The sequence below is a fragment of the Prionailurus bengalensis genome, chromosome A3 (genome assembly GCF_016509475.1).
Source record: "Prionailurus bengalensis isolate Pbe53 chromosome A3, Fcat_Pben_1.1_paternal_pri, whole genome shotgun sequence".
Lineage (NCBI taxonomy): Eukaryota > Metazoa > Chordata > Mammalia > Carnivora > Felidae > Prionailurus > Prionailurus bengalensis.
Window position 1 is genome coordinate 29,751,547 of NC_057354.1, and position 13,789 is coordinate 29,765,335.

General features: G+C 46.9%; 1 protein-coding gene across 6 annotated transcripts in view; it reads left to right on the plus strand.

Annotated features, from left to right (window-relative positions):
- PTPRA (protein tyrosine phosphatase receptor type A) overlaps positions 1-13,789 on the plus strand; it is a 160,973-nt gene that overhangs the window by 133,577 nt on the left and 13,607 nt on the right. For all 6 annotated transcript variants that reach the window (XM_043602749.1, XM_043602751.1, XM_043602748.1 and 3 more), the window contains 9 exons: positions 654-690; positions 4,665-4,762; positions 5,886-6,005; positions 6,763-6,929; positions 7,430-7,565; positions 8,281-8,430; positions 9,585-9,678; positions 9,978-10,054; positions 10,529-10,663. In XM_043602749.1, coding sequence (XP_043458684.1) covers positions 654-690; positions 4,665-4,762; positions 5,886-6,005; positions 6,763-6,929; positions 7,430-7,565; positions 8,281-8,430; positions 9,585-9,678; positions 9,978-10,054; positions 10,529-10,663 — 1,014 coding nt within the window. The remainder of the gene's footprint in view (positions 1-653; positions 691-4,664; positions 4,763-5,885; positions 6,006-6,762; positions 6,930-7,429; positions 7,566-8,280; positions 8,431-9,584; positions 9,679-9,977; positions 10,055-10,528; positions 10,664-13,789) is intronic.

Consider the following 13,789-nt stretch of genomic DNA (forward strand, 5'->3'; position numbering starts at 1 on the left):
TAACAGTCTCTTATGCTTTGGCTCTCTCCCACTCTAACCTCTTTTTTTTTTTTTCCTTCCCCTCTCCCATGGGTTTCTGTTAAGTTTCTCAGGATCCACATAAGAGTGAAACCATATGGTATCTGTCTTTCTCTGTATGGCTTATTTCACTTAGCATCACACTCTCCAGTTCCATCCACGTTGCTATAAAAGGCCATATTTCATTTTTTCTCATTGCCACGTAGTATTCCATTGTGTATATAAACCACAATTTCTTTATCCATTCATCAGTTGATGGACATTTAGGCTCTTTCCATAATTTCAAACCACAATTTTCTATGAAGATTTTTTCAGATAAAGACAATAATACACTTATTCATCCAAAAAAAAAAAAGTCTAGCCTACGAGTTGGTATTTGGATGTTCTTACATCAGTGTTCATTAATAATTCCCTTGGAGAAGACTACCTAGACCATGTGATCTTTGTAATCTTTGATTCCTGATACCCAAAGCTAATCCTTTGGAAATTTCTAGAATGGGAATCTTGTTAGTGGCCTGGACCTTTTCACAAGGGAGGCTTTGTTAACTGGTTGGGAGTCTGGAGAATTTCATTCCTATCCATTCTTGGTTCTCACTTTCTTTTTCTCCCTCCCTCCTCTCTTACCCCACCCTCAGGGCTACCAAGAAAAGAACAAATTCATTGCTGCACAAGGTAAAGTAAATGACAATTTTTTACTTTCAGGCTTAACCATCAGCTCATTAGTGGGCTTGGACTTTTTCTTCCAAATGCTAAATAGATTAATCAGAATGCTTTAACTTTTCTGTAATTACTGTCACCTGAAAGAAATGCAGTCTGCCTTGCACATTTATAGTTAAGGGCCTTCATCTTGATGACTTAGTATCCAGGGGTCCTGTAAAAGTAGTCCTTTTTTGTATGTGCATAAAAAGGACTGGAAAAGGCTACACACACACACACACACACCACAGTCTGATGAGGTCCTCTGTTTGGGGGCCCTATGGGAACCTTAGGTTCAGGCCGGGCAGCTAAGAGTTTGAATTTGAATTTGGTGTCCGGAGAGGATCGGCCACCTCACAGGGTCCAGGCTGGCTCATCTCCTCCCCCAGTTGTTGAGCCTGAGCTCATCTATTATTCACAGAAAAGCGGTCTAGGAACCCTCAGAGCAGGGACCCAGTGCCATTGCCTTGTACGTGCTCTGCACACGTTTCCATAGTCCAGAGTTTTAACACATGTCTTCCACCCTTGGGATCCTAGCAAAAATATCTCGATGTTTGCAGCACTAAAAATAATGGATGTTATTGGTGGTCCATCAAAGTCCATTGTTTTAGTCATTCAGCAAATGTTTTTTGACTCTCTGTTATGTGTCAGGCACTGCCCTAGGTGATGGGGATATGTAAAGGGATAAAACAGGATATGGTTCATGCCTTTTTGGGGCCCTTAGTTGGTAGAGGACAGTTTACACCAAAATTAACAAGTTTCGATAAGTAGCTATACTGATGCAATAGCGACTAGCCACGTGTGGCTATTTAAAATTAAAATTTTAATTAACTGAAATTAAATAAAATTTAAAACTCAGTTTCTTAAACATACTAGTCACATTTTAAGGCTTAAGAGCTACATGTGGCTAGAGACTAACATACTAGTACAGATATGAAACATTTCATCATTGCAGAAAATTTTATTGGATGAGTACCATGGTAGAGATAAAACAGATAGAGAGGTAAAATAAGGTGGTTAGGAAAAACCTTAGATCCTTCTTGCCCTTGCAGTCTCCCACTAGGGCCTGGCCATTGCCTAACCAGGCCCTGCTTTCTCTCACCCTCTGTAGCCACCCATCAGGTCAGGTCTACCCTCTGAAGCCCAACTCAACTGCCCCCTACTCAGTGATCATTTTAGCACGAACAGTTATGTGCAGTCTCTTCCTCTCTCTATTTGCCACGGGGCCTTTTTGATGCTATTGTTGAACAATATTCAATATATTTATTGAATTAAGGTCACCTATGATTTTCTGATGCACCTTTTCTCAGACTCCCATCCTCTTGAACCCCTCCCCAATACTTCACACTCCTCGAAATTCTCCCCTGTTATTCCCTGACATTCAGTTCTCGATTTTTCTCACTTTTCTAAATATCCCCTCTCTGGCTTTTCTTCTTTCTGCCTCTTAGATATAGTTTCTCCCCAAATCTGTGGATGACTACTTTCTTGCAGCTCCATTCTTATCTTTCGTGGCACCATTTCTCTCAGGTCTGCCTCTCCGTCCGCTCTTCCTTAGTCTTCCTCCCAAGTTTTTCTATCTGAACTTGCATAATGCTTCAGATCCCCAGGTTTCTCTGTTTGACCCCTTCTTTTCTTCTCTTCTGTATCCTCTTTGAGAGACCTCATCTCATACCTACCTGTTTGACTGGCTACTGCCTCTCTTGAGCTTCTGAGCCACATTTTCAAACTAATTTTCTACCCCTTCACCTGGATACCTCCACATACCCGTCCATATCAAAAACTAAAATATGCCTTGGGGCGCCTGGCCGGTTCAGTTGGTGGGGACATGTGACTCTTGATCTTGGAGTTGCAGGTTTGAGCCCCACATTGGGTGTAGAGATTACTTAAAATCTAAAAAAAAAAAAAAAGAAACTCACTAAAATATACCTCTCCAGGGCACCTGGGTGGCTCAGTCGGTTGAGCGTCCGACTTCGGCTCAGATCATGATCTCACAGTTTGTGGGTTCGAGCCCCACGTCAGGCTCTGTGCTGACAGCTCGGAGCCTGGAGCCTGCTTCCGATTCTGTGTCTCCCTCCCTCTCTGCTATTCCCCTTCTCACATGCTGTCTCTCTCTCAAAAATAAATAAAGGTTAAAAAAAAATAAAATAAATAAAAATAATAAAATAATAAAATAAAATATACTTCTCTTTCAGCCCCCAAACTGCTTTTTCTCCTGTATTCTCTGGCTGTCACCATGACTGGAATGCAACCCATCTAATCAACCAAGCCAGATTTGGGATCATCCAAATTTCCTACCCATTCCTTTCTCTGAGTATGAGTGGTCCTCTTATTTCTTTCTCCAAAATCTGTCTTCTCTGTCACACTGTCTTACTCCTGTCATCTCTTCTAGCTGTGTTGTCATAGCCTACTGATTGGCCCTCTAGGCCCAGCCTTGCTTCTTGGGTTCCTTCTACGAAAATGGCCTTTCTTGATGCAAAACTTTTGTTAGAACTCCTGAAAATCCTTTAACGATTTTCCATTATCTATAGAACAAGCCTGCCTTAGTCTGACCTCTACCCCTTTAGATTCTGATACCTTACCTGTCTTTCCAGCTCTATCTTCTGCCACTCCGTGTACCCTCCACAATCACCTTATTGAACTCCTTATAATTCCTGGACATCTCATGCTCTTTCTTGCTGCTATCCCCTGCGCTTCTGCCTGGAGCACCTCTTCTCCCTATGTCCCCTTTCTAAACTCCGATCCACCTGATCCACCTGATCCACCTGAGCCTAACATATGGCTCAGATGTCACCACCTCCAGGAGATTTTTCCTCACCTTGCCAGGCAGTGGCAAGGCCTCTGTGCATCTTTTTGGCGTGTGTCCACTTCTGCCATTATTTGTTTTTCTTCTTGTTATTATTTTTTTTTAACCAAAGGGAATATAAAGTTTAAGAAAGTCAAAAAGGTATTGCGAGGCGTATAAAAACAAAATGTCCCCCCCCTTTCCTCTTCCTTTCACTCTAATTCAGCCATTTTTATCTGTTGGTGACTTCTTAGGATAGATAATTTATTTAATCCTCTTACAGATTACCTCACACTCAGTCAGACAGACATGCATACACAAATCCTTTTTCCCCATTCTCCCAATAGGGTTAAATCACAATTTGGGGTTAAGACAATATTTATTATTTACATTATTATTACTGTGCTAGTATTATTTACAGCTAAAGTACATAGTATTCAATGATGTTCCCCCCAGACTCTCCACTAGAAGTATGTATTTTCTCTCAGTACCTTCAGATACATGAGGTTTAATTCTTTTTAAATTTAATTTTTTAATCTTGGGATCCTCCTAGAACTTTTTTCAGTTGCCCTCTAGCCTCAGAGCTCCCATCTTGAGCCTTCCCTTCACCAATACCCAGGGAATTTCATTAGCCTCTATCCTATGTTAGCTCCCATTTCCTTCTCTTTGTTTGCGCCCTCATTTTTGTGAAGAAATCTTTCAGGGGCTTTCCCAGAAAGGCTGGACTGGGGTAAATTTTAAATTCTAGCCTGAGCAAATCAGCCTGTCCTCTCTGTGTCTAACGACACCCACCTTAGAACATGATAGGAAGGAGTAAATGAGATGCAAAGCACTTAGCTCACTGTCTGGCCAGTAACACAGGTATTTAGCAAGCAGTCATGATTTCTAATCCTCATTTATAATACCCTTGGGAGACATTATTTATGTTCTCTTTACATTTCGACAACATCCCACCCCCCACTTCACTCCCTAGTGAAGTACCTGGCACATACAGAGTGGATGGGAAATGTTCAGTTAGTAGGTGGGTGGATGGATTGATGGATTGGATATTTAGCTGGGGACACGTGGGCACAGGCTTCCAAAAGTCAGGAATGAATGTTCCCAATTTCCCAGCAGATTTCTTCCCCTTGGTGTGTGTTCTCCTCATCTTTGCTATTGGCTACTTTAGGACCAAAAGAAGAAACAGTGAATGATTTCTGGAGGATGATCTGGGAACAAAACACAGCCACCATTGTCATGGTGACCAACCTGAAGGAGAGAAAGGAGGTGAGTGGAGACATTAGATAGACCAGCATAACTAGCAGAGGAACTCCTCTGTGTTTGAGCCTGGGCTGTCTACCCTTTGTGGTTCCTGTGCCAGTCATTGATCAGACAAAGCCCAGGCCACTGTGCTTATTAGACTTTCCTATGGCCTGGAAGTCTCAGATGAACTTCAGGTGTGTGCCTAGGGCATGTTGCCTATGTCTGATAGTCAGACAACTGACCCTGGTTTCAAAACAACCTGAGGGAAAGGTTGGGCCATTTGCCAAGAAAAGCTACAGAGGAGTTTTTTTCCCCCGTGGCTTCTCCAATCCTTCGTTCCCCTGGTTTCCTGCACCTTCTCTGAGTCAACAGAGGAAACTGTATGAACTGAGACCCTGTGGGGTGCAAGGGAATCAGAGGCCCTGGTCTGATCATGCACTCAACTTTCTGACTGATCCTTTTCCTTTTGTGTCTGTGACTGCCAAGTCCATGCCTGGCAAGGCCCTTCACTGCGCCATAGCTAAAATCAGTTCTGAGTTCTAGATCAAGCCCCAGAGAATAACCCCCATTCATGACAGTCTTTTCCTAGAATGGCCCTTAAATTACCTTGATCCCCACTCTGAGGTGTTGAGTGTGTTAATCAGCAGTTGCACAGTGCTTAGGAGGATTGGTACTAGGGCTGGGCTGTAGATTTGTTTCCTCCAACCTGACCTCTGACTCTCAGAAGCTGTTCAAGGTCCAGGCACCAGAGAAGGCATCACTCTGCCCTGGTTAACCCCTTAGCAGGTTGCTGGTTCCAGGGAATCAGGCGGGCCTGTCCCTAGACCATGACCTGGCATAGTGGAAGGGCACATTTTGTAGGTAAAGTAGCTTTTGATTTGCCCTGAACTGAGGGAACAGGGGTGGGAAAGAGCAAGAAGTATAGGGCTGGGGCTATGTATAATTTAAGAGATAGTGCTAAACAGGATGGAAGCTGAGGGACTTGAAAAAAGAAGTTAAATAAGTCTGCAGCTGACGGAGGTGAGAGAAGAGGCCTTCTCTGGGGACTTCTGTCTGGGCTTTTGTGCTCCTTTCCTTCAGGTCCTTCACATCTGCTGGGGGCAGGAGGTCTGAGGTCATCAGGTGATGTGTGTCTGTTCCTTTCCAGTGTAAGTGTGCCCAGTACTGGCCAGACCAAGGCTGCTGGACCTATGGGAATATCCGAGTGTCAGTAGAGGATGTGACCGTCCTGGTGGACTACACAGTGCGAAAGTTCTGCATTCAGCAGGTACTGCCTCCTTCCTCCTTTCTCCTCTCGTATTTGGGATCTGCTGACCACTAAGAGAGTGGAACAAACTGGGTCATCCCCTCTCTTATCCAGGGTGGTCAGGAATCACTGAGTGTGAGGTATGTTTGGACTCTGAGATTAGAGATCTGGGCTCCCAAGGAACTTTGTCAAAGCTAAGGGAGGAGCATTTTCATGACTGGGAGAAAAAAAAGTATTATTGAGATGGAGTTTGATCATCATCGGGATGATGTATGTGCATCAGGAGGTGGTATAATCTTCTGGGGACTTGACCCACCTTCTCCTTTCTTACTCCAAAGGCTCCTGACATCAAGGATATGGTGGGCCCTCCTCTTGGTCCTCCAGAGTGACCCTGGAGGCTTGAGCAAAAGTTGCCTTCAGAGCTGCGGGGTGGTGTGGTGCTATGAAAAGGGGACTTAACAAGAGTTGGGAGACCTGCATTTTAGTTCTGATCTTGCCATTAACTAGTTCTGAGACCTTGACGGGGTCACTCAGCTTCACGGAGTTTCACGTTTCACACCTGTCCGCTGGGAATAATAGTAACAGCCCTGCCTACCTCCATGGGGTTCCTGGGAAGAGATCCTGTCTCCGTAGTTCACATTTCCTTGGGTTCATTCTCATCTTCCCATTGTCATTGACCACCACAGCTGCCCTGGCCCCCAAGCCTCACCTCCCCTCCCCTGGCACTCCCCTACCCCAGGTTATCAGGGCCAACACACAAGATCTCCTCACTCCACAGGTGGGCGACATGACCAACAGGAAGCCACAGCGCCTCATCACTCAGTTCCACTTTACCAGCTGGCCAGACTTTGGGGTGCCTTTCACCCCGATCGGCATGCTCAAGTTCCTCAAGAAGGTGAAAGCCTGTAACCCTCAGTATGCAGGGGCCATCGTGGTCCACTGCAGGTCAGTGTGGCTGACCCTTGTCTCCCCATATACCATATTCTCCCATGGTTAGAGCAGGGGAAAGCACGGGGGCCCTGGCTGAGGAGAGGGGGCTAGCACAGAGCAGATCAGCTGTTAGGGTCCTGGGACAGCAGCCAGAGAGACTCCTCAAGTTTTGGTGCTGGGTATAGAGCGTTTGAGGAAAGAGGGAAGGGTAGTCCTCCAAGATTGGGGATGGGCAGACCACTGCTATGAAGCCAGAAAGCTAGATTGAGTGCTGCTTTGTGTACTTGGAGCCTTCTGACCTTTCTAAGTGTCGAGGTTCCCTGGTCCTAATTAGTAAAGGTACAGAGTCCGGGGTGCAGTGGGATTGTTGGCTCCATGAGAGTTCCAGCTAGTCACCATTCAGAATTAGAATTTAGTGGCCTGAAGAAAGAGCCCTGGCCTATGCTGCCCCCTCCCTGTATGTTCCCACAAGGCATGCTGGCCGTCCCAGTAACACCCCTGCTCTCTGGCTACAGTGCGGGTGTAGGGCGTACAGGTACCTTTGTTGTCATTGATGCCATGCTGGACATGATGCATACAGAGCGGAAAGTGGACGTGTATGGCTTCGTGAGCCGGATCCGGGCACAGCGCTGCCAGATGGTGCAAACAGATGTGAGTGATTTGTGGATAAGGTGGGGGGGGGGGGGGGTGGAGTGCACATTCCAAGACCAAAACATCTGCTAGCCTCATGGATTACTCAGCTCCTAGGTTATTGTAAATGATCAGCATGCAGTGTAATGAAGGACCCTTATAAATTATGTATTAAAAGAGGCACGGAGCATAGAGGAAGTTGTGCCTACGGGAATTGGGAACGCAGGTGTCATTTGCACTAGACTCCTAAGGATAAGGAACAGGTCCTAAGAGAAGCATGCAGGCAGCTGAGAGAACCAGTGCCCACAGAGTTGTGACACAGCTTGGCCATGTCCAGGAGCAGCAGTGGCCGTGTCCACAGAGCAGCAATCCGCTCTGTAGTTGGGGCATGGGGTTCAAAGCGCACAGCACTGGAAGGGAGCCTGGCAGAGGTTTTGTGTGTCACCAGATTTTGACAACCCCTTCAGACTATTAAATGTGTGTTGTCAGAATGAGCAGGAATTGGATCTGTCCTTCTCTCCAGGCTTCCAGTCTAGGAGGCTGCCAGAGTAGGACCCTCCCTCCTAAGTGAAGCACCCCCAGAGGGACTCATGCATTTCAGGTCCTGCCCCGGGACGAGAGTGAATGATTTTATTCCTGCTAGGGTCAAAGGAGAAGTGGACCGGAGTGAACTGGAGGTGGGAGGGTGTGGTCTATGTTGTGTATAACTGAGAACTCGGGCATCGTGGCGTTTCAGATGCAGTATGTCTTCATATACCAAGCGCTTCTGGAACATTATCTGTACGGAGATACAGAACTAGAGGTGACCTCTCTAGAAACACATCTGCAGAAAATTTACAACAAAATCCCAGGGACCAGCAACAATGGATTAGAGGAGGAGTTTAAGGTGAGTTGGAGCTGAACTCCTTCATTCAGACTGGAGGATTCACGTGCTCTGGGGAATCCCCTTGTGAGGTATGTGGGTGGTTAAGGGGTTATGTGGGTTTCTGGTCCTTTACTCATACCCTAGTCACTTTCAACCCATCCTGTATGTTAAAATCACTTGGTGGTATTAGGAGGAAAGAAAAAACAGGCAATATTTAAGTCCCCAAGTCTGCCCCCCCACCCCCACACACAGGTGATTATAATGCATAAGAACAGCAAACCTTTCCTGTAAGGACCAGAGAGTAGATATTTTAGGCTTTGCAAGCCATGTGGTCTCTGTTGCAACTACTTAAAACCGTTGCTATAACATAAAAGAATCTACATATAGATGCTATGTAAACAAATGAGCATGGCTGTGCTTCCATAAAAGTTTATTATAGGCAGCAGATCAAACTTGGCCCGTGGAGCATAGATTGCTGACCTCTGCTGTGTGCCATTGGACAATGGTTCTTAGCACACCTAAGGAATATGTCACACCCTTGTCAATACAAGTGTTCCCAGAAGAAGAGATTTCTGGGTTGCAGTGGGAAAGACCACATCCCTTAAAGCAGTTCTCAAACTGTAATGGCACACAGATTACCACAGGATCCCGTTAAGGTGCAGGTTCTGATTCAGCAGGGGGAAATAGAGTTAGGGCCTAAGATTTTTCATTTCTAACACAGTGAGACTGATGCTGGTTTCTGGGCTACACTTTGAGTAGTAAGGATCTAGAAGGAGCCTCAGAATCAGGAGAAGGGAACATTTGCATTTGAATAAAGTTTTCTAAAGAGTCCAGTCTTCCTCTGGCAGAGCAGCGGGGAGAGAGGAAAGGCAGGCACACTCCTTCCTATGAAGCTAGGATCCTTGCTCCAGGATCATAAAGTTCCAACCCCAGGGAATCCCAGAAGGGTCCACAGGAGCCCTCAAGGCAGTGTTTCCCAAACACTTGTTCTTGGCTTCTTCACTGAGCTTATGACAGAAGGAACTGGGTTCCAGCAAGAAAATGTGGAAATGGAGGTCAGGGCTCCAGTGAGGAGCAGTAGACGCCAGAGTAGCCTAGAGATGCAGATCCAGTGAAGGCATCATCTTGCCAAGTTATGGGGCGCAGTAATGTTTCCCCTCTCCTTCCCAATTCAGAAATTAACATCAATCAAAATCCAGAATGACAAGATGCGGACTGGAAACCTTCCAGCCAACATGAAGAAGAACCGGGTTTTACAGATCATTCCATGTAAGAGCCCTCTCCCCATCCCAAAGCCTTAGTGTCCCGTTCCCTCCTTCCCCTTCACCCCTTCCACCTCTCAGGTGCTAATTAATGATCACCTTGGAGACAAGAATTAGGGCACTGCCTCTTGTCGCTCTCAGTTCTTCAGTGGCTTCTGGAAATGAAAAAGCATGAAGGCCAAAGGGTTTCTCCCTCCTGCGCTGGGAACAGGCATGTTATTGCCCAGCTGGGATGGGTGGGAAGGAGAGATTGAAAGAGAGCCTGGAGGTGATGTTGGGGAGCCACAGCTGCTGTCCTTCCTGCAGATGAATTCAACAGAGTGATCATTCCAGTTAAGAGGGGTGAGGAGAACACCGACTACGTGAATGCATCCTTCATTGATGTAAGTGGTGGCTGTGTCCCCAGAGCTCCCCACCCTCCATGGAGACTCAGCTGGGCCTCGCAGTGCCACCCTCCCAGTGCTTGGGAGGGTTGTCTTTGAGTCAGTCAACAAATACAGAACTGATACCAACCTGTACACTAGGTCTTCCAGGCCCCAGAGAGCAGAAGGTGGGGAGGAAACAGAGGGCACACACCAGAGTGATAGCTAGAGGGAAAGCTCATAGCACACACCAAAGGCTAAACGCCTCTGGTCCTTCCCATATCTGTTCTCTTCATCCCAGCCTCAAACCCCCATCCCTCACCCTCTTAAAAAGAGACTAGCGTGCCACACAGGGTTTGGTCCTTGACCAAAGGGAGCTCTGCCTGGGATGAGTTTGCCTCCAAGCAGCCCCATCCCATCCTAGTGGCCTGTCTTCTTCGCTCTCCCCTCCCTGATTAAACCACCTTACTCCTACCATTGACCTGGCCTGCATAGGGCTACCGACAGAAGGACTCCTACATCGCCAGCCAGGGCCCTCTTCTCCACACCATTGAGGACTTCTGGCGAATGATCTGGGAGTGGAAATCCTGCTCTATCGTGATGCTAACAGAACTGGAGGAGAGAGGCCAGGTGAGCTCAAAGAGGTCCTGGGCTGTGGGAGAAAGAGACCACAGGAAAAGGGGTGGAGGGGAGCTAAGAAGATATGTTTGGCATAAACTGCCCAAAGAGCCATATCCAAGCAGCTGATATGTGAGCAGTCTGGAGCTTCTCTCAGGACTGCAAGGGCAGTGTGATCTGAGTCCCCAGACAGTTCCCACCATTTTACTTCTGTCCTGAATACAGTTCGCCCCGAGCCTAGCGTTGTGCACACCTCCTCCTCCCACCCCCCTGGCGGGGACAGAGCTGGTGAAATGAGGGATGCAGAGCCAGACCGAGGCTCTGATGTGGAGTTCCTGAGTGTCTCTAAGAAGAGGGTGCCTTCCAGGCCAGAAAAATGAACCAAAGGACTGTGGGAAGATGGGTTGCCTCTTTGCAGACTACAGTAAAGGAAACAGTGCAACTTGAGAAATAACAACAACACAAAAGGATATTTATAAGTTAACATTCAGTTAACAAGGAAATCTTTAAAAATTTTTTTTTCTTTAACATTTATTTATTATTGAGAGAGAGATACAGAGCGTGAGCAGGGGAGGGGTAGAGAGAGGGGGAGACACAGAATCTGAAGCAGGCTCCAGGCTCTGAGCTGTCAGCACAGAGCCCGATGCGGGGCTCGAACTCAAGAACCGCGAGATCATGACCTGAGCTGAAGTCGGTCGCTTAACCGACTGAGCCACCCAGGTGCCCCAACAAGGAAATCTTCTAAAGAAAAATGTCCTCTAGTCATTTAAAAAGTAGTATTGCTTGGAACTCTGAATATAAGGGACCATAGAAGCCCCCTTAGGTCAGCTCCATTCAGTGTAGGAGCTCTCTTAACACTGTTCCTGAGTCACCGTGCAGCCTCTACTGAGCACTTTGAATCTCAGAGATCGCCCTTTCTCTGCGCACCCCCACCCCACCTCTGCTGGGTGGCCCAGTGTGTATTCACACAGTGTTTCTGATCTTAAAAACTCTCTCTCTGCTGTGGTTAGAGTGCAGTAAATGGTTGCTTCGTTATGCCTGGCGCGTGACTTAACAGGGTTCAGAATTGAGAGAAGCCAGCAAGAGCCTGATGATAAAGATCTTTCTGAGCCACAGTGAAGAGTTTAGACTTTATAGGGCAGTTTAAGAGCCCTTGACAATATCAGATTTGTGGGGTTTTTTTGAAGTCCTTCTGGCTGAGTGAGGACAGATCAGAAACGAGCACACCAAAGGCAGAGAGGAAGTCGTGGCAGTACTGCTGGTGGCCTAGACTCAGGGATGGTGACAAGGGGTCTGTCCCAAAAGATAGTGAAGAGATGCATGGACTGAGCAGGGTGAAGAATTAAGGATGACACCCACTTAGGACTCACTGAATTTGCGACCAATTAAAAATAAAAATTACTAAATACATCCTACATTAGTTGTTACCAGCTACATCTTCCCCGTTCTGTACTTGTACAGTTTGTTTATGTTAATCTTGATACAGTTTTATACATATTTGCACACCCAGCTGTTCTGTGCGCCAAGAATTTTTTCAGGCTTAATCATTTAGCACATTGGCTATTCTTTCCAAGTTTCCATCACGTCTCTAATCAACAGACATACTTCATGGGTCTTCATCTATCATTAATGACAATACTGATGAAGTGGAGTTTTGGGGCACAGTTCCTGGCTCTGCAGTTGTGCAGTGAGCTGCTGTGTTATCAGGAACTAGGTGTGTGTCTCCTGGCCCTCTGTGACAAGCTAGGATGGAAGGTGCACGTAAACCACAGACCTGCACGAGGTTATCCCCACGCCCCCTGCCTCCAGATCTATGATGGACAGGCCCACACTGCAGGCAGAAGAGCCGGGATGGCAAGCACAAGTATCCTGTCTCCATCCACTGCCCTGGAAGGAAATGTGGCCCAGTGAATACCTCACTAAATACATAGGGATTTAGTCAGTTGATTGAGGCCCGTTCCCCTTTACCTACCACTCGGCCTTATGCCTCTGTCTTTGCAGGGCCAGGGAGACAGGTAGCAGCTCTTGCCCTCAGAAGCTTCTGAAATGAATGAGAACAGGATATTAATAACATTCTTTACAAGGCCTCACTGCCCCCCTAAGACCTAATTCCGCTTCCTGTTCCATCTCCCGTTCGTCTTGTCAAGTGTAGCCTCCAGGGAGGTGAACACAGTAAGCCTAACTGATACATTTATACAACATGACACTACCACTGCCCACGCCTGGTTTTAAATTCTCAAGGAAAAAGTCTTAATTCCAAAATGTAAATTTTATATACATTAAAATTCAAAAAGAATTAGAACTTAAAATCCAGAGTCCTCTTCTCCCTGTTTTCTTTTTCTCCTCTATCCTAACCAGAGGGGTCCACCAAGATGCTTGTGAGGCCTGGGTGCCCTCAACAGCTGTAAGTTGGACCGTTCGTCCGAGTGGGCAGAGCAGTTCCAGCAGTTTCTGCATGAGGACAGCCCAACCCAAGGTTGTGTGCCCCTTACCCAGTGTCGGCAGAATGAGATTGCATTAGGCACCTGCCATAAAGCGTGTGTCCCCATAACCGTTGTCAGCCTTGGACCATGCTAGAGACTAGTTGCTGTCCAGGGGGAGGAAGTTAAAGACAGCAGGAGAAAAGACACAGAAGCTTCTGCTGTAGCTTCTCTAGGCTCTTTTCCAGAATCCATAACCCGAAAACATAAATCTGAGATTAAAGCCCTGTTCCCAAGTATTCTGCTGCTGGACTTGCGCACGTCTATTCCCAATCTCCCATCCTCTGCTACTGATGATTTTAACACCTGCCTTATTGCCCCTTAGTGGCCCCTGTGCCTCATGCCTGCCTCTGCTCTGGAAGGCGTAAGTATCCATGTGGGCGACCCACTTATTCTTGGTCTTTCCACCTCTCGGCTCCCTCAGCCACCCAGTCAAATCACAGCCTTGTCCCTGCCAATATCTGCGTTGCCTTTGAGATCTCAACCCTGGGTCCCGCCCTGCTTACCATCTGCTGATCGCCAGCCTCACTACTTCCCTCCTCTTATTCCAGTTAAGTTTTTCTCTCCACCAAATCTCTAGAGTGTGACCAGGGCCCGGGGGCATAAGAGCACCTGGCTCCACGTCTCCGACACAGACAGTTTGGCCACTCACCACTGA